The sequence below is a fragment of the Staurois parvus genome, unplaced genomic scaffold (assembly GCF_062004578.1).
Source record: "Staurois parvus isolate SC_StPar_1 unplaced genomic scaffold, SC_StPar_1.0 ptg000014l, whole genome shotgun sequence".
NCBI lineage: Eukaryota > Metazoa > Chordata > Amphibia > Anura > Ranidae > Staurois > Staurois parvus.
The window spans coordinates 241,544-261,690 of record NW_028317810.1 but is presented as its reverse complement, the minus strand read 5'-3'; the positions used below and the strand labels follow the sequence as shown (position 1 = coordinate 261,690).

At 42.2% G+C, this 20,147-nt stretch overlaps 1 protein-coding gene across 5 annotated transcripts in view; it reads right to left on the bottom strand.

The window, feature by feature from the left end:
• The window catches only part of KDM2B (lysine demethylase 2B), a 189,440-nt gene that overhangs the window by 4,886 nt on the left and 164,407 nt on the right, over window positions 1-20,147 (bottom strand). For all 5 annotated transcript variants that reach the window (XM_089676473.1, XM_089676478.1, XM_089676486.1 and 2 more), the window contains 4 exons: window positions 15,985-16,655; window positions 8,607-8,770; window positions 6,315-6,476; window positions 1,325-1,543 (listed from right to left, as the gene is read on the bottom strand). In XM_089676473.1, the coding sequence (XP_089532599.1) occupies window positions 1,325-1,543; window positions 6,315-6,476; window positions 8,607-8,770; window positions 15,985-16,655 (1,216 nt within the window). The remainder of the gene's footprint in view (window positions 1-1,324; window positions 1,544-6,314; window positions 6,477-8,606; window positions 8,771-15,984; window positions 16,656-20,147) is intronic.

The window sequence follows — 20,147 nt, the reverse complement described above, 5'->3', positions numbered from 1 at the left end:
GCAGAATTCTAGCATGTAGCCCCTGGAAACCACCTCCTGGACCCAAGCATCTGAAATGCTGGTTGTCCAAAAGTCTGCAAAATCTTAAAAAGTTATCTGAGAGTTTGCAGGACTTGAAATTCCAGAAAATGCAGACAGTCTGGGTAGGTTTGGACTTGATGCTTGGCTTTGGAGCTGAGGCCTGGGAGAAACGAAAGGGACTCTCCTTGACCCCCAACGAGGCATTAGCCTTCCTGGAGCAAACCAAAGGTTTTTTCTGCAAGGGCAGATGTAGTACTTTTGCCTCTGGTGACATTCTTGATAAAAGGAATCCAAGGCAGTTCCAAAATTATGCTGTCCATCGAATAACATGCAAAGCAGGCACTTGTGTTGACTGAAAGGATACCCATATTGGAAATGAAAAAGGTGACCAACAACTTGTCCCAGCAGTGCTAAATACTGTAAAAGGGTTTGAATGGAAACTGGATTCCTTTCAGATTTCCTTAGCCGAGTTAACTAAGGTCTGGAAGACTAGCGTTGCAGCCAGGTCAGGGTCTCTCAAAGAGAACCAATCTTTAGAAAGGGGCTCCAAACATTTGTCAATGAGGTCCATAAAAATCCTGAAAGTATTTAAAGTGTTACTAAACCCAGGACCCTGCATTCACTATATCTGGTCTCCCACAGTACACAGAACATGGAAATGCTATTATTTTAGTAGATATAAACTGCTAAATACCTTTTCTCATCAGCAGTTAGAGAAGTCTTGTGACTTCTATTAGTGTCTAGCAAGGCACTGGTTACAACTTGTATGTTTGCATTCTCATGTAGGAGGATGCAGGACCCCTGACCTCTGTCTTGACAGTGCTTATTGGCCCTGTGCTGGTCACATGCACTCTCTTAAGGAAGGAAGAAAAAAAAAGCAAAAAAAGCTCTCTAGCAATACACACAAAACTGAGCCTCTGCAGCTTGCCCATGAGCCTCTGTTCTATCAAGAGATATTTAGGAGACACTGGAAGAAGGGGGGAGGATCAAAGACAGGATCAAACATCCTTTTTACACAAAATGGAGGATGAACTCCTTAGTTTCCACAGTGAGTATAACAAGCATGCTTTACTGCATATACAGACTGATTTACTGTTGTGGGTTTAGTAACACTTTAAGACATAACAAAATGGCCATGCAGCCCACCAGACTCCAGTACAATGGAAATATCACTTTTGGGTGGCCTAAGCCTTTCATTTTCTCTTATCTTAAAAGCACAGGAATATCTTTCTGAAGACAAACACAAATTCAGTTGAAAAGATAAAAAGCTGTCACCTGCCTTTTGATCTCTGGCACTATTTACCTGATAAATTAATTTCTGACAGAGAATCCCTGGTAGATGTACCCACTGCAGTGAGCAGGTTGATGGACTGATCAGTCACATGGTTACAGTAACTCAGGTCCAGTTTGGAAAGAAGAGGCATATGTCGAATCATTAGGCGTAGTGAGGCATCTGTAATGTCCAGTCCTGCTAGACGAAGCTCTGTGATGTTCCTCAATTTGCTACGGTTGTCTATCTGACCTAAAAGGAAGCAAATACAGTGTAGCAAGTCATGTCTTAGTACTATTTAAAAGTGACTATCACGATTAAAAAACAAAAAACAAAAACAGAAATCAAACAAACCCCCCCAAGGAAAAGGGTAAATACCTACCCATGCCACAAATACTATCCTATCCAACTACCTGTGCTGCAAGGTCTTTGCTCTTTTGGGATACAATTACTGAACAATTTTCAGCTTCCAGCACTTCAGGGAGTACTGGATTCACGGTCATCCGCAGGAGGAACCATGGCATGCAGCAGGGGAAACAGGAATCCAACACTACTTGTATTGTCAGATGCTGTAGGTTTTTCAGCAACTGTAGCAAAAAATAAAGACCTGAAACATGTGCAGTGGAAAATGCTAGTATTCACGCTCTTCTTTGCAGGAAATTGTTTTAGGGCCGGTTCACACCACATGTAGTCAGTCCAGTGCATTTTTTTCTGCATCAAAAATGCATGGCTGGTAGGTTATATGGTTCCCAATGGCATAGTTCACTGCAGTGCGATCAGTTCCAGTTAAGTGAAGAAAGAAAGGGATAAATGCAACAGAATGCATAAAAAATGTGCATACAGAAACGCATCCGAACTACGTTTCTGTGGTGTAATGTAGCCCTCAGTCTTTTAATCATTTCTTGTACACTGTACACACACATATACGTACGTACATACACACACACACAACACACAGTCATTAATGTCTAAACCTCTGGCAACAAAAGTGAGTACCCCTAAGTGAAAATGTCCAAATTGGGCCCAAAGTGTCAATATTTTGTGTGGCCACCATTATTTTCCAGCACTACCTTAACCCTCTTGGGCATGGAGTTCACCAGAGCTTCACAGGTTGCCACTGGAGTCCTCTTCTACTCCTCTATGACGACATCACAAGATGGTGGATGTTTGTGCTCCTCCACCTTTCGTTTGAGGATGCTCAACAGGGTTTAGGTCTAGAGACATGCTTGGCCAGACCATCACCTTTACCCTCAGCTTCTTTAGCAAGGCAGTGGTCGTCTTGGAGGTGTGTTTGGGGTCGTTATGTGGGAATACTGCCCTGCGGCCCAGTCTCCAAAGGGAGGGGATCACGCTCTGCTTCAGTATGTCACAGTACATGTTGGCATTCATGGTTCCCTCAGTGAACTGTAGCTTCCCAGAGCCGGCAGCGCTCATGCAGCCCCAGACCATGACACTCCCACCACCATGCTTGACTGTAGGCAAGACACACTTGTCTTTGTACTCCTCACCTGGTTGCTGCCACACACGCTTGACACAATCTGAACCAAATCAGTTTATCTTGGTCTCATCAGACCACAGGACATTATTCCAGTAATCCATTTCCTTAGTCTGCTTGTCTTCAGCAAACTGTTTGCAGCTTTCTTGTGCATCATCTTTAGAAGAGGCTTCCTTCTGGGACGATAGCCATGCAGACCAATTTGATGCAGTGTGCGGTGTATGGTCTGAGCACCGACAGGCTGACCCCCCACCCCTTCAACCTCTGCAGTAATGCTGGCAGCACTCATACGTCTATTTCCCAAAGACAACCTCTGGATATGATGCTGAGCACGCGCACTCAATTCCTTTGGTCGATCATGGCAAGACCTGTTCTGAGTGGAACCTGTCCTGTTAAACTGCTGTATGGTCTTGGCCACCGTGCTGCAGCTCACTTTCAGGGTCTTCGCAATCTTCTTATAGCCTAGGCCAGTGGTGGGCAACCTTTTTTTTCAACTGAGCCAAATCTCGCCAAAACCACGATTGAAATTTATTTTGAGAGCCACATTTTTAAAACTGAAAATACATCCCCCATATAGTAATTCATCCCCCATATAGTAATTCATCCCCCATATAGTAATTCATCCCCCATATAGTAATTCATCCCCCCATATAGTAATTCATCCCCCCATATAGTAATTCATCCCCCCATATAGTAATTCATCCCCCCTATAGTAATTCATCCCCCCATATAGTAATTCATCCCCCATAGTAATTCATCCCCCATATAGTAATTCATCCCCCATATAGTAATTCATCCCCCATATTGTGTCAATTCACTTACCTTTGCTCCGCGCGTTCCTCTCGCCGTGTTCCCACGCCGTTCCGGTCTTCAGGGCGGACTGTGAGAGGAGAGTAGTTCGTCACGCTGCCCCGCCTACATCCTGACAGCCAATGTTTGCCACGCTCCGCGGGCCGGATTAAAAGGTCCGCCGGGCCGTAGTTTGCCCATTGCTGGGCTAGCTGCAGAGTCCTGACTTTTGGGGCAGCCGCCCGAGAGGAGGGAGGGGAGCGGGCGCCCGGCACACAGAAGAGCCGCATTAAAGTGTGCAAAGAACCGCATGTGGCTCGCGAGCCGCGGCTTGCCGACCACTGGCCTAGGCCATCTTTATGTAGAGCAGCGGTTCTCAACCTGGGGGTCGCGACCCTTTTGGGGGTCGAACGACCATTTCACAGGGGTCGCCTAAGACCATCGGAAAACACATATTTCCGATGGTCTTAGGAACCGAGACACCGCTCCTCTGTCTCAGGCGATGTGTGGGCGGGATAATATGCTGCCCCTGTCACCTCGCCACACCTCCGGGATCACTCAACAGCTCCGCCTCCTCGCCGCTGATTGTCCACCGGAACTGTAGCTCAGGAGAGGCACACAGGCGGCCAATCACCGGCGAGGAGGTGGAGCTTGGAGAGGAGGAGCCGAGCGGCAGCGCGCGTAGATCAAAGAAGATCGAGGGAGCTGCAGGAGCGAGTGAAGAGAGAGGCCAGAGAAGGAAGACAGCTGACAGGTAAGTGCAAATTTTGCTGCTGCAGCCAGGTATGCAGGCTGTAGATGGGAGAGGGAGAGAGCGAGCCCAGGCTGGAGCAGGAGTCAGCAAGGTAAGTATCATTGGTGTCAGTGGGAGGGATAGTGCCCCATCATTTGTGTCACTAATACCAACGATGGGGCACTATTCCTCCCCCCACTGACACCAACGATGGGGCACTATTCCTCCCCCCACTGACACCAACGATGGGGCACTATTCCTCCCCCCACTGACACCAAGAATGGGGCACTATTCCTCCCCCCACCGACACCAACGATGGGACACTATTCCCCCCCCCCCCCCCTACTGACACCAATGATGGGTCACTATTCCCCCCCCCCCCCGACCCCAATGATGGGGCACTATTCCCCCCTCCACCACACTGACACCAATGATGGGGCACTATTCCTCCCACTGACACCAATGATGGGGCACTATTCCTCCTACTGACACCAATGATGGGGCACTATTCCTCCCACTGACACCAATGATGAGGCACTATTCCTCCCAATGACACCCACAATGGGGCACTATTCCTCCCACTGACACCAATGATGGGGCACTATTCCTCCCAATGACACCCACGATGGGGCACTATTCCTCCCAATGACACCCACGATGGGGCACTATTCCTCCCACTGACACCCACAATGGGGCACTATTCCTCCCACTGACACCAATGATGGGGCACTATTCCCCCCACTGACACCAATGATGGAGCACTATTCCTCCCACTGACACCAATGATGGGGCACTATTCCTCCCACTGATACCAATGATGGGGCACTATTCCTCCCACTGATACCAATGATGGGGCACTATTCCTCCCACTGATGCCAATGATGGGACACTATTCCTCCCACTGATGCCAATGATGGGACACTATTCCTCCCACTGATGCCAATGATGGGACACTATTCCTCCCACTGATGCCAATGATGGGGCACTATTCCTCCCACTGATGCCAATGATGGGGCACTATTCCTCCCACTGATGCCAATGATGGGGCACTATTCCTCCCACTGATGCCAATGATGGGGCAATATTCCTCCCACTGATACCAACGATGGGGCACTATTCCTCCCACTGATACCAATGATGGGACACTATTCCTCCCACTGACACCAATGATGGGACACTATTCCTCCCACTGATACCAACGATGGGACACTATTCATCCCACTGACATCAGTGATGGGGCGCTATTCCTCCCACTGACATCAGTGATGGGGCGCTATTCCTCCCACTGACATCAGTGATGGGGCGCTAGTCCTCCCACTGCGAAATTACAGTTATGAAGTAGCAACGAAAATAATTTGGGGGTCACCACAACATGAGGAACTGTATTAAGGGGTAGCGGCATTAGAAAGGTTGAGAACCACTGATGTAGAGTAACAATTCTTTTTTTCAGATCCTCAGAGTTGTTTGCCATGAGGTGCCATGTTGAACTTCCAGTGACCAGTATGAGAGAGTGAAAGCGATAACACCAAATTTAACACACCTGCTCCCCATTCACACCTGAGACCTTGTAACACTAAAGAGTCACATGACACCGGGGAGGGAAAATGGCTAATTGGGCCCAATTTGGACATTTTCACTTAGGGGTGTACTCACTTTTATTTCCAGCGGTTTAAACATTAATGGCTGTGTGTTGAGTTATTTTGAGGGGACAGCAAATTTACACTGTTATACAAGCTGTACACTCACTACTTTACATTGTAGCAAAGTGTAATTTCTTCAGTGTTATCACATAAAAAGATATAATAAAATATTTACAAAAATGTGAGGGGTGTACTCACTTCTGTGAGATACTGTATATATATCTCTATCTATCTCTATCACACACAAATCTTGAGTAGATAAGATCTTACTGGCTACTTGAATTACTTTTTATATTTTTATAATTAATTCTACACCATTAAATAAACATATATGCCAATGTCCTTTTAAATGAAGTAGTAGAATACCTGGCCTGTTGTCTGTTGGAGGAGACAAGAGATCCCTCATTTGTGCATCTTTCAGCCCTTCTACCCATTGGACATTAAGCGACCTCAGCAATGGACAGCTGGAACTACAAAGTGCAGATACGGCAATCCAAGAACAGCCCGATAAATTCAGATCCCTTAGAGCTGAGAAGATGAGGAAAAATAAAAATGGTCAAGTCTCATTAAAGAAGAATAACAAACATTCCAAAAGCTACAACAGCACAAATTCTACACAATGCACACCACAATGGTCTGTCAACACAAACATATTTCAAAAGACCCCTGAACTAAGCAAACAAACTCTCTGTAGTTTCTAATGGCAGATCTGTTTAGATCCCTGTATGTACCAATAAACAATTTTATCTTTGTTTTGCAAACTGGGGGCCTATCAATACACAAATCAAATGTGCGTGCTCTCTGTGCCTGCCAAGCCTTTGGCCTTGTATTGAAGCCCATCAACATCTGTTTTTTAGCAAATGCACTTTTATTCTAAAACAGGTGTGAAATCAGCATGATCAGCAGTATGGTAGGAAGATTTCACTAATATTGTCACAGAGACAACAAACCAGCGTATAATAATGGAAATATCACTTTTAGGCCTACTCATCCATTTAGCATTTTCTGACACATTCTTGTCCCTCTTCACATGGTCATTAGACCATTCATTTCAATAACAATCTTACCAAAGATTATTTGTGCATTTAACATATTTTAGGTTGGTTTTTAACTTATAGATGTCTATACAATGGAGGCTTTTACAAGTCTGGAGACTGTTGATGGAATTTAGGTATGAGGTCAGTAGACTCATGCTGTCACTCAAGTGCAGTCTATATAAGCCTCTCCCAACCTTTTCAACACAGAGGAACCCTTGAAATCATTTCTGATCTCAGGGAACCCCTACTAAAAATAACTATCTACAACTCATCGTACATTATTGTGATGGTCAGTGGGAAGAAAGCTCCTTACACTTGTGGTCATTGGTAAGAATTACCCCCTTACAAATAACTAAAGAGATCAATGCTGTCTGGGGGAACTTATCTGACCAGCAAAAAGTGCTCATTGCTCTAACAACCTTTTGAGGAACCCTAGTGTTTCATTGAACCCTGGTTGAGGAACCCTGCTCTTCTCTGGGCAGTCAAAGAGAGTAATTAGATAATCCCAAGAAGAATATGAAATGGATAGAATGGGGCTATGCTAGGAAATTGATTTTCTGAACTGTCAATCCCTACCAAGTTCAAAAGCACATTGCAACGGTTTCCTTTTGCAAAAATAATTGTCGTTGACTTGCAAAGAAGCATTTAAAATACTTTATTTTTCTGTGCTGTTAACTGCAGTTTTTTGTTAGTGACAGGGTCTCTGATTGTATAATATGGTGGCTTTTCGATTATGAACACATACTGTAGTTTGTACATAAATAGTCAATACTGTATGTAGCCCTAAAAAAACAAAAATAAAACACAAAAAACATAAACGCAGTTCACAGACGAGAACAGGGTACTGCTAACCCCAGAAATAAAGAAGTCTTGGAAGACCACGGTATATATTTCTTAAACTAGTAAAGGTTAGAATGTCTTGCCAGGTTGTTACTAAGACATTAATGAAGGTTGTTAGGATTCGAACACTCTACTGGGAAATAAATGAAAAAAAGCAAAAAACACACACGTCTTCCCCTTCCTGTTTGGTGACAACATTGACACTGGACAGTGAGGGGAATCTCTTTAAATGGCACAAACTGCAATGAAAATCTTCTGGAGCCCCCATCGATGAAAAGAAATATTAAGAAGAAAAAATACTTTCCATTTTATGCAAGTTCTAAACTATTTAGGTAAGGTTTAGTCACACAAGCTGCCAAGTACATTTTGTAAGATTGGCTTACACCTAGTCCGCGTTAATTTACCCATTACTTCTTTACATTACGGTGTTACACACTACATTCTTTTTGAGTCTGTTGATTTTTGTGACTGAAGTGCATTCTAAAGATTACTGTATTGCCTTCTTGTGGTCTGTACCTGAAAGGCACTATAATCTTCTCTTTTTTACTTCAACATACATGAGCACGGGTGTCAAACTGGTGGCCCTCCAGCTGTTGCCAAACTACAAGTCCCATGAGGCATTGTAAGATTGACAGTTACAGGCATAACTCCCAAAGGTAAAGGCATGATGGGACTTGTAGTTTGGCAACAGCTGGAGGGCTGCCAGTTTGACACCCCTGTACTTGAGTAAAGAAAAGTTTAGTCGCAGAGATTTGGTCTCAAGAGACTGGCAATGTAGTACCTGGAAGCCGATTCATGAGCCAGCTTAGCTGTTTCTTTGATATATTGGTCCAGCTTAAATCTAAGGATACAGGCTGTCGCCTGATGATCCCACTGAGCATAAGAGGCGTTATAGATTTGCAGTGGTTTAAATCAATTCGCGTCCACAATCTTTTATCACAACACCTGCAAGAGAGAAATCCAGTTAGTAGTTTCCGGACTATCACACAATAATCACCGTGCCTATTGTTTACTATGAGTATATTACAGAGTGACCATGAGGGTCTGTCAAATGACAGACGACAACAGCATAAATTCCAGGTTCTTATATTGGTTTGTGTTTCACGTATTAGACTCCATGCACACGTGTGTGAGTGTGTGTGAGTGTGTGTCCATGCACATGCTTTACGCAACCCTGTGGTGTATAATTGTGTACAGTCGCATCATATAATTAATGTCAATGGACAGCTGTACTTGGCAGCTGCTGGTCCTGGGAGAGTGATTAAGCAGGCTTGGCCCACTGTACGGCCCCGGTATAGCCATGTGCATGAAGCCTTACAGTAGAAAACAACCAACACATTATATTCTAGTAACACAGCTCTAGATCTTTGGAGAAAAGTAGAAATGTTTTATTATATTTTCCATTTATTTTCCTCAAAACCAAGCACACAGCTATAGGGATAGCATCCTATACAACAGCTCTGAAATTCAGCACACAAAAGATAAAAACATCCTCCTAGTCATTTTTTAAAACCCAATGAACTGATGTGCAGTTTATGTGGTTGCATATTGCTGTGGAAGAATGCTGTATTATGGGTTACTGTGTTTAAACCAAGCAAAATAAAAGGAACTGCACGGGAACTGATCAACAATCACCTGTTCTACAAAAAGTTACCCATAATTCTTTTTATTGTGCCAAATGTTTATCTTTTTAGTATGCCTTGTCCAAAATATCAAAGCTGAACTCCAGACAAGCAGCTAAATACACAAAAGTAATGCATATGCCAAAGAACTTGAAATTTATTTTCATTCTCTTTGACACAGGTACTCTTGTCCCATGACACAGCCAGATTATTCGTCTCATCACGCTCAAGAACAATTCCCAGCTTTTTACTGGACAATGAAATAACAGCAAAGCATTGAAGAGTCATCATTCTACTCATTCTGTTTGGCTACTTGTGCCCCACCAGTCTAAATGCTACTGTAAAGAGGATTATGAGAGAAAATATTAAGCAAAATGCAATCACTTACACTAGTTGCATTTAAAAAGACTTTTAAATGCTGAATTACACACAGACAAATATCTATATTAGAGATTTTCCAACCTGCCAAAAGATTTGTACTTCTGTCAATCCAGTCCCATGATTTATACAGCTCTGCCACACAGCACAGTCCTGCTTGGCAGGGTAGGGAACCTGATCTTTCTCTGCTGAAGTTTCACCAACAGGTCACCTCTCTACTCCCATCCTTTGATTGGACAGTGGAAAGAAAAGCAACACACTGATGCCACTTTGCTCTCTCCTGTTGTCAGTATGCTACTTGCAATACCAAACACATGACTGGTGGCATTTTGCTTATCCTTTCCAAGCTCTACTGTACAGACACAGAAAGACTGATATCAGTCAAATTAAGGAACTTACAATGCTTTCACTTAAAAAAAAATACATTAAAGAAAATGTAAACCCAAGAGTTTATATTCCTGATATGTACCTGCTGTACCATGTACTTGTATGAAAACAAAAATATGCCATTCTTTTTGTATTGCTTCCTTTGTGCGAAATCCCTGGTGTTCCTGCCAGTCCCCTTGCTTTCCTCTTAAAAAATGACTAAAATCACTGAATCTTTATCATTCTACCCAGGCATAAGATATTTGAGCAGTTTGCTATGCTGTTTGAACTATGCGGTGTCCACTGTCTAATCTCTTTTGTCGTCTCAAATGTTTATTGGAAGATTTCCCTGCTACAGAACATGTAATATCTACTGTGCAGTATGTAGTGTCACTGTACCATGTTTTTTACATGCTGTTAATAACAATAAAGTTGTTTCAATGTTAAAAAAAAAATAAATAAAGTAAACAGACTACACTAGGTATGACAGCACAGAGTGGTCAGTTTTCTAGGAGCTAATCCAATGATCAGACTTGTGCTGAAACTCCCCCCTTGCACATCTTCACTGGGAAAATCAGTGTGCAGCAGAGGGTATGTGATCATTTATAAAAAATAAAAAAAAAAAAAAAAAGAGGGGAGGTATTTGTTTATTTTTTTTTATGTCTACACACAATGTTTGCCTTTCATTTTTAAACTGAATGGGTTGTTTTACACTTTAAATGAATACATTTGTGTCACTTCTATCTACCTAGAGTTCAGCTTTAATACATTTTAATCACTTTCAATCACTGAATTAATTGATGCTTTTATATATTTCTGCAGTTCAGCTTCAACCAAAAATGCCCCCACTCCCCACCCTATCAGAACGGCATATTGTATGGCCAGCTACAGAGTAAGCCTGAGTTTTCTTGCCGCATTGGTCCTCAGGAAGAAGCTGAATGCTGTGGAACACACTGTCAAAAATACCGCATTGCTGTTTTAATACTTGAGCAATAAATTAGCTTAATTGCACTATCTTGATCTGACTCCACCATCAAATAACGTCTTCTGGCTATTCGATCGAGTGGCTAAAAACTACCAGAACAGGGATTTTTCTGTTACGCCAATCACACAAATCAAGCAGCACAAATCTTCTGTTAAAGTGTATGTAACCCAATCACTAACATTACATTTAGGTCTCCTGCACACTGGGCATTTCTAATGCTGCTCTTACCCCAGGTTCACACCCAAGGGTTTTCAGCAGCGTTTTGCAGAAACGCAGCACAGTCCATTTAACATGATTTTCTATGGGACATGTTGACATCTCCACGTTTTCACCCGGTGCGGTTTTTGGAAAGGGTCAGGGACTTTTTTAAAAATGCAAAAAAGTTGCGGTTTTGGTTCTATAGACTTCAATGAAAATGCTGCAGAAAAACATTGTGCATTTTTTATTGTGTTTTAGATGCATTTTAAATCTGCCTAGCAACAATTTGAAAAAAAAAAACACATCAAAAATGAGACTAAAACACACAGAAACGGATCAAACGCAAACTGCATAGGTGAGAACGTAGCCTCAACGTTTTTTTTTAAATATCTGTAAATACCCCTGCACATTAGACTATGTGTCCATGCATACATAGGTATTTACAGGAGTTTAGAAGCAGAAAAAAACCAACTGCCAGAGTGTCCAAGAGCAGCGGCATTTTGGCAGGCAAAAAAACAGCTTGATGCCTGTATACCTATATTAACGCTAAGTGCATTCAGCGCTTGAGTGTTAATTCATTTCAATTGCCATAAATAAAGTATTATCCTTAACACTTGATGATTCTGCCATGAAGGTCCTTATCAGGTTGTTCCTGCTTTAGGATGACAATGGTCTGTCCCTGTCCCCCAAATATGCTCCTGTGCTGCAACCCTGTCACTTAGGTTTCTGACGGAGACAGACAAGTGGCCATTTCAGCACATTATACAGGCATGGTCAACTACTCACACCATCAGGGAACCTGGTGTCACCACTGGCATGCATGCAAACAGGAAATGACTACAAAAAGGAAGCAGGAGAGCAGCAGCTATGAGTTGCAACAAAAGATGAAAAAAAAAAAAAAAGGGTAAAAAAAAGTTAGAAACAATTGCCGTTTTTGGCTTTATGATACACTGCCTTACAAACTAAATATTATTCAGAGTAGATAGCATGTTCTTTTTTTTGCTACATGGTTCAGTGTTTGAAAGCAAGTCCTTAAGAGCTTTCATAGAGACGCTGTTATAAAGGAGATGAGCAATGCCTGTGGAGTGCCATTCTCTGCTGTTACTCTATCACAGGGGTCTCCAAACTTTCCAAAGGGCCAGTTTACGGTCTTGCAGATTTTTTGGGGGCGGATTATGGCCAGCGAGGGTAGAAAGTCTCAAGGCCAACATCAGTGAGAGTAAACAAGGTCTCAGGTGTGGTGGTCAGTTGCATAGTGCCTGTGGTCAGTAGGAGGAGGAGTAGTGCCCCATCGCTGCCATCACTGGAAGGAATGTTGGCACATCATTGATGTTAGTGGATGGAAAAAGTCCCCATCATTGACATTAATGGGAAGAATAGTGTACCATTGGTGGTGTCAGTTGGGGGAATTATGCCCCACTTTTGATGTCAGTGCTAGGAATAGTACCCCAAGGGCCAGATAAAGGCTAGCAAAGGGCCGCATCCGGCCCTCGGGCCACAGTTTGGAGACCACTGTTCTATCTGTACACTGCCCACTGCCCCCTCTTCACTTCTCAAACATTAGTTGTTTCACCATTGTTGTGCACCCCTCCCCCATTTCCCTTATAACACCGATAGCAGAATCTACAGATTCTAGCTTTCTGGTTTGAAATATTCTGGATATCTGGTTCCTTTCAAACGGATACATTTTAAAATACGACAGCTCCTTTTTTCAGTAGGATAAAAAGAATGGATGGAGCATTCGAGGTTCTGTCTATTATACATCATCCACTCTACTGATCGCTGTTCTTTCACAATATCAGCAACACTTCCTGCATTACGTTCATTTCTTGGTAATGTATGCTCTGCACAAGGCACATCATGCACAGAAGCTTTACATCATTATCAAAAAGCCAGGTTTATTTATAGAGAAATCTCTAAAAATAGCCACGCAGAATCGGCGAGGATCAGGCTTTAAGTGCTGATATGCCTGTATTTACCCAAGACTGCACGGTCAGCTTCTTTCTGGTACACCTTGCACTGTGTAGCATCATGAATCAGTATTTAGGAAATGTGAGACAGAGGTAAAACAGCTGGAAATATAGATTTTAGATTATAAGTTCCCACAAGTAGGGCCCTCCTAACCCCCTTGTACTGTACCGTCCCCTTTGTTTTGTAAAGTGCTGCGCAAACAGTTGGCGCTATGAAAATCCTGTATAAAAATGTAATGCATATATTTAAAGCTGAACCTCAGGCAAACTGCTAAACAGACAGATACAATAAATAAAAGGGATTTTCTTTATGTGCAGAGTATATATACTTCTGTCCTGACATTTACACAGCTAGGCCAGGTGGATGACACCACAAAGTTAACTTGCCCTTCAGAGGATTTACCCCCCTTCCTGACCAGGACATTTTTTGCAATACAGTGCTGCTTTACTTTCATGCAACACTGCACTCAAATGAACTGTATGTCCTTTATTTCCCCCACAAATGGAGCTTTCTTTCGGAGGTATTTGATCGCCTCTGCGGGCTTTATTTTTTTACGCTATAAAAAAAAAAAAGATTGACAATTTAGAGAAAAAAAAAAATTTTTTAACTTCTTGCTATTAAACATATCCAGTAAAAAAAAAATTTAAAATCAAATTTCATCATACATTTTAGGCAAAATAGTATTCTGCTACATGCCTTTGCTAAAAAAAAAAAAAAATCCTAATACATATAAATTAAAAGTTATAGAGTCTACAAATGGCGGTATAGATACTAGAATTTTTAATTTATTTTTTTTTTAATACTAGTAATGGCGGCGATCAGCGACTTATAGCAGGACTACATGACTGTGGCGGACATTCTGACACTGGGGGGAAGCTGTCATTGACATCCATAGTGACACCAATAAAAAGCACTGGCACCGTACTAATGACACTGGGCAGGAAGGGGTTAACATCTGGGGCGATCAAAGGGTTAACTGTGTGCTGTTTTACTGTGTAAGCAAGGTGCTTTGTATTGCTCTGCTATGCAGAGCAATACAAAGCAGCGTGATGGAGCTAACAGGGGGAGATATCTGTATAGTTTACATACAGACCTTTCCCCCGTTAGTGTTCCTCGGCGATTGCCAGGTGCTTGCGACAGCTGCTCGGCAAAGGTAAATCATGTGCGCCCCCTATCTGGAAATACAAAATCGCGCTTATATATGTGAGTTTGCACTGCCCTTCTGCTGTAGCTTACTGTAGCAGTAGTTCTGCTATAGGGTGGTCGGGAAGCGGTTAAAGAATATGTAAACCCAACATTTCATATTCCTGATGTGTGCCTGCTGCACTGTGTAATTGTATGAAAAAGTATCCTGGGTTTTTTTGTATTGTTTCCTTTGTGTGCAATCCCTGGTGTTCCTGCCAGTCCCTCTTCTTTCCTATTAAAAACTGAACACACTAGGCAGGAGAGCAGTCAGTTTTCTAGGTGCTCTCCTTCAATGATCAGACTTGTCATGACACCCCCCCATCCCATCCATTCCCTGCACAGCCATTCACTAGGAAGATCAGTGTGCTCCAGTTTCTCTTCCCTGAGCTCCTTATGGAGCCGAGAACAGAGGGAATGTGATCCCTTAGAAAAAAAAAAAAAAAAAAAAAAAAAAAAGAGGAAAAAGGTATTTCGTTTTTTCTATTTTAACCTGAATGGGTTGTTTTACAAGGGGAGGTTTACATATACTTTTTAAAAACAGCACAGTTTTAAGCTACATGAACACAGGCAACTAGCCCTGGGGTAAATGAGAGCAGCAGGAATCTGCAGATTACTGTAGCTATTTTTGCCACCTGTGAGCATCTAGCTACGGCCAACAGAGCCCTGTGCACCGTGGCCACAGCCATCCGTGACCGTCCGCACAGCCATTAATTACCTGCAGTGATTGCTGCTGGATGCACTTTGTGGTAGTGGATGAAACCTTTGTAGTCCAAACCAGCTGATGACCTCTGCTATTTGACACTTGAATGTGTGGGATCTTATGTCCTCGCTGACACATGGCTTCTCCCACCAGACGCTCTGACACACCCAGTACTGCAAGATAGCAGTGGTGTCTAGAGCTGTCCAATACAGAGAAGATTTCACTTTCTGCCCATGGAAGGTCAAGTATGCAACATGTTATTTTACAGGGTGTGCAGGTTTACATTTCTGATACTGCCAAAAGGGTCAAATTAAATGAATTCATTGCTGTCTTTTCTCCATCTCCAGACTGTTGGCTGAACAGTAAAAGAGCAGCAGCAGGTTAATGAGGTGATCCTTCCACTCTCTATCAAAATAATCCTTGTTAACACACTTGAATGCAGCACACCTGATTGGCTCCCTCCCTCTCCCAGTCTGAGTGTTGCTGTAAAGGGAATTGCAAGAGGCTGATACCAAGTGAATGTAGGTACATACACTAGCTGTATTAAAAAGAATAACTAAAATGAACTGTTTACTGATAAATACATAGTTGCAATAATTTGTATCTTTTATACCTACCTGAAGTTCAGCTTTAAATGTATTTTATTTAGGTTTATTTCAACGAGGAGCTTAAAAGTTCAGAACTATGGCTGGCTTCAAATCTAAGCTTTTACATGTATGAAAGTCACTGAATAAAACCGCAAACACTGGCTTACCATCTATTCCACGTTTTGCAGACTCTCATACAGATGCACAGATCTTTGTGGCTGAGGTAGCTAAAGATGGCCATCCAGACTTCTCTCTGCATCACATGGGTTGCACCGTTCTCCAGCGGTAGAGAGTCTGGAGGAGGGCTGATGGGAGGAGGCCTTATTACATGGCGTTCCATCTGCACACATTTGGGAGGTGACAAAGATGGAGGAGGGCGATTGGTGACCCTTGGCGTTGTCCTTGGGCTTGGAAGAGACTGGTGTTTAAACTCCTTTGGGGTCCCATTCAGTTCTTTGCTGAATCGATGCATGCGCTCCCCATTGGTGTTCATACATTTCTTGGACTCCTCGTCCTCGCTTTCTGGTTCAGATTTAATAGGATGGTGGTTCTCATTGGCCAGGCTATTTTCGGTTTTCTGGATCTCTTGATTTAGCTCCTTGCTTAATTCTTTGCTTAGTTCCTTATTAGAGACTTTTCTTTTCCTTCTGTTTTTCTTCTTTTCCTTTGACTCTGGACCCTCTGTGCTGGGACCAGCAGTGGGTGAACTCGACCTGGATTGGTCACTCTCCTTCGATTTGGGGACAGACTCTCCCATATCGTCATCTGGCTCCTGTTTAATGCGTCTTAAAGTTTTGGCCATCAGTGCTCGTTCTTCCGGTGTCTTCCAGGTTCTCTTCTGAAACCACAGGAAGAATTTCATAGTAAAGATAAATACATACATACATAGACCAAAAAGACTGAATGGGATAATTTAAAGCACTGCACACAGAAAATTGTTGAAAATAATGCCTAGCAACTTAAAGCTGTACTACATCTTAAAACAGCTTTAAAAAATGTTACAACATTCCATATTCCTATGTTGTACCATGTACTTGTGTTAAAAAAGTATCCTATTGTCAGTTTTCTGACCAAGCTATTCACTGGGAAGATCAATGTAATGTTGTTTCTCCACCTGTATCTCTCTAACCACTTATGCAGCTGAGGACAGAGATTGTGATCATTTATAAACACATACACACACACACACACACACACACACACACACAAATGTTTTGCCTTACATTTCTATTTTAAACCAAATTAGTTGTTTTACAAGGCAAGGGTTCACCTATAGTTTAACCAAGAAAATCCCTCCTAGGAAATGAAAAGCTACAATCTCAATGCACCTGTAGCATTTGGATTAGTTTAAAGATTGCAGTCCACTCACCACTGTAAAAATGATAGGATAAAATGTCCCACTGATATTTTCCAAGGGAAAGGCAAGAATCCCTTTGCCTTCATCTTATTACACAGAGCACAAGAAATGATATGGGAGGGAATCATATGCCTTGAAAATCCCTATGAATAAAAGTTGATATGTAAAGCTACCCAGTTAAAAAGAATCTGCTTCCCACAATGTATCACCATGAAAATGATACCTGTGCTAATAGGAATATGTAAAGTGCTTCTGCTAACCTGTCTGAAAATGCTAACTGCTTGGCTGTCATACTGACCATCAATACTTCCTAAGCCACTGACCCGGAGGAGGTACGCAGATCAGGATTTCTCCTTTTGCTGGGACGTCAATGGCAGCACATCAGTTTCTGCATCAGCCCCTCAGAAGGTATTAAAGACCAAAACAGGCAGCAGTGTGCATTTTCAGGTTTTCAGTTTGATAAAATGCATATAAAAACCATTTTCCACAAGTCAAAAGAAAGAAAAGGTACTCATAATACATCATGATGTAGGTTTTTTTTCAAGGTCTTTGTCTAAGCATCAGTCAGAAATATTCCACATGCCATCAAAATGCTCCTTTTTGCGATCACACATCATGAAGTAGGTCCAGCAACACATTCATTGCTCAGGTGAAGATCACAGTTCCCCTGCCTTTACCACTAAATTATTCCAAATCTTTGTGCCTACACTGCCCTTTAAAGACCCAAGGATTTGGAGGTTTGGAAAAGTATAGAAAAAAAAAAAAAAAATAGAGAAGAACAGATGATCCATTTCAACATTTTTCTTAGGGTACTGAGAATTTCCATGTCCAAGTGTAAGTGAACCAGGCAGTTGAGGTTACTCAAAATATTGTCAGAAAGATTTTAGGATTATTGCAAAATACTTCAAGTACAAGTCAAGTCATGAAATGTTTGAAATTATCAAAATGACCAATAATCAGTATTAACTGGCAAAAATCAAGCCAGACAGTTCAAAATCGAAACATATGACAAGCCTAGCGACTGGAATGTGGCCTCCAAAAATGTTCCAATGTCACAGGATAGTCCCGAGATTCTAACTTAATATCAGGCCAATTAAAGACAACCTAAAATGTCTCTACTGGGGCTTACATTAAGGCAGAAGGCCATCTGGGATTTAAGAACTTATAAGTACAGAATTAGAGAACTCAAGCCGGATATAGTTATGCAGAGACTCATTATCCATCTGGATGTTGTATGTATATATCTCCAGGCATTCTGTGCAGAAAGCTTACTAGTATATACACATTGCTGAAAAAAAACTAAACCATATTGCGTGTCCTGAAGAGACAGAGCCAGAATGAATATTCAATGAGAGCATTTCTTGAGAATAGCATTTGAAGGACATGCAGTTATACACTTACAACATCAATAAAACATCCCTCCATGCAATGTTACAAGGTACTGAGTCAGAAGAGAGCATTATGTGTTTCTGTGTTTGCTGAACCTTTAATAAATAAGTCTGCACAATTATACTAATTGTATTGTAATAGTTAAAAAAAAATAAAGGGAGATTGTCCATAGTATCAAGATTACAGCACTGTTCATCTACAGCAAGGTTATTAAAGTGGCGCTCAACCAACTATCCTCCAAGGTCAGTGCCATCTTAGCCTCCATTTAGATCTTCAATTGCCCCAAGGTGCCATGCATGTCATCAGGTTATGACACCGTCCATTTGAGGGCTTGAAAGGTCAGATGAGAGCTAACATAAGCACACCGACAACTGTGACAATTATCACCAGAGGCGTGCCTCGAGTGTAACATACAATGCACATTTGCTAGTAGGCATAATGTACTTGAACACACTGCATAACCCTAGCTTCACACCTAAGCGTTTTCTGCAGCGTTTGGCAGAGACGCACTACAGTCCATTTAACATGACTTCCTATCTCCGCGTTGTCACCCGATGTGTTTTTGGAAAGGGTCAGGGACTTTTTTTTAAAATACAAAAGTTTTTGGTTCTATAGACTTCAATAGAAACGCTGCAGAAAAGCCTGTAGTGCGTTTTTGCTGCGTTCTGCATTTTAAATCTGCCTAGTAACAAAAAAAAAACCTGCAAAACGCGTTAAAAACGCAAAGCAGAAACGGATCAAAAACGCAAACTGCATAGGTGTGAATCTAGCCTAAAACATTAACAAGAGGATTTAATAACATTTATTGTACATTTCTAATGTGAGCTTTTTTGGGGGGGATGTAGTGACATTAGTGGGTTTACTTCCACTTTAAAGTCCAAAGGGGGACGACGACTGTCACTTGCAGTGTGTTTTATCCAGGGGAGAGGAGAAAGCCTTAGGCTCCCTTCACACTTGGGCATTTCAAATCACGAGTGGAGTCGGCTTAATATTGCCCAGGAATTGACAATGTGTTGTGAAAACATGCATTTGCCGTTCATTTCCATGGCACATAAAAACGCAGGAAGTTTTTGCCTGGATCGCGGCACGTTTTGAAATGCCCAAGTGAAAATGGAGCCTATATACTGTATGGAGCTTGCTATGGTCTTGGTGATGTCAGGACTCAAGGTCACTAGAGCAGAGGGGTGTAAGAGCTGCAGGAACAAGTCAGGTTTCGGGAGGATCTGGTAAGTAGATCTACTTTCATCTTTCCCCAGCCAAAAATGAGCAATTAACCCATACAGCCCCATCACATGGGAAAACTTGTTTTAACCCAGAGTTCAGCTTTAAATCAAACACTGGCCATGTTTTTGCTTTTCCTTTCATCTAGGTTTTGTAGGAAATAAAAAAAAAAAAAAGGAGGGACTATTTTAGGATTATGTGATAAAAATAGACACATATATGAAGCAGCAAATAGAGTGTGCTGTAAAGCCCAGCTGCTGCACATATGTGTCTGTATCAGTCTGAGGTATTGTGCAGACATCGCACTCAGCACACTGATCAAGCGGTCATTATTCAAATAAGCGCCCCTTCACATGGGCTGAT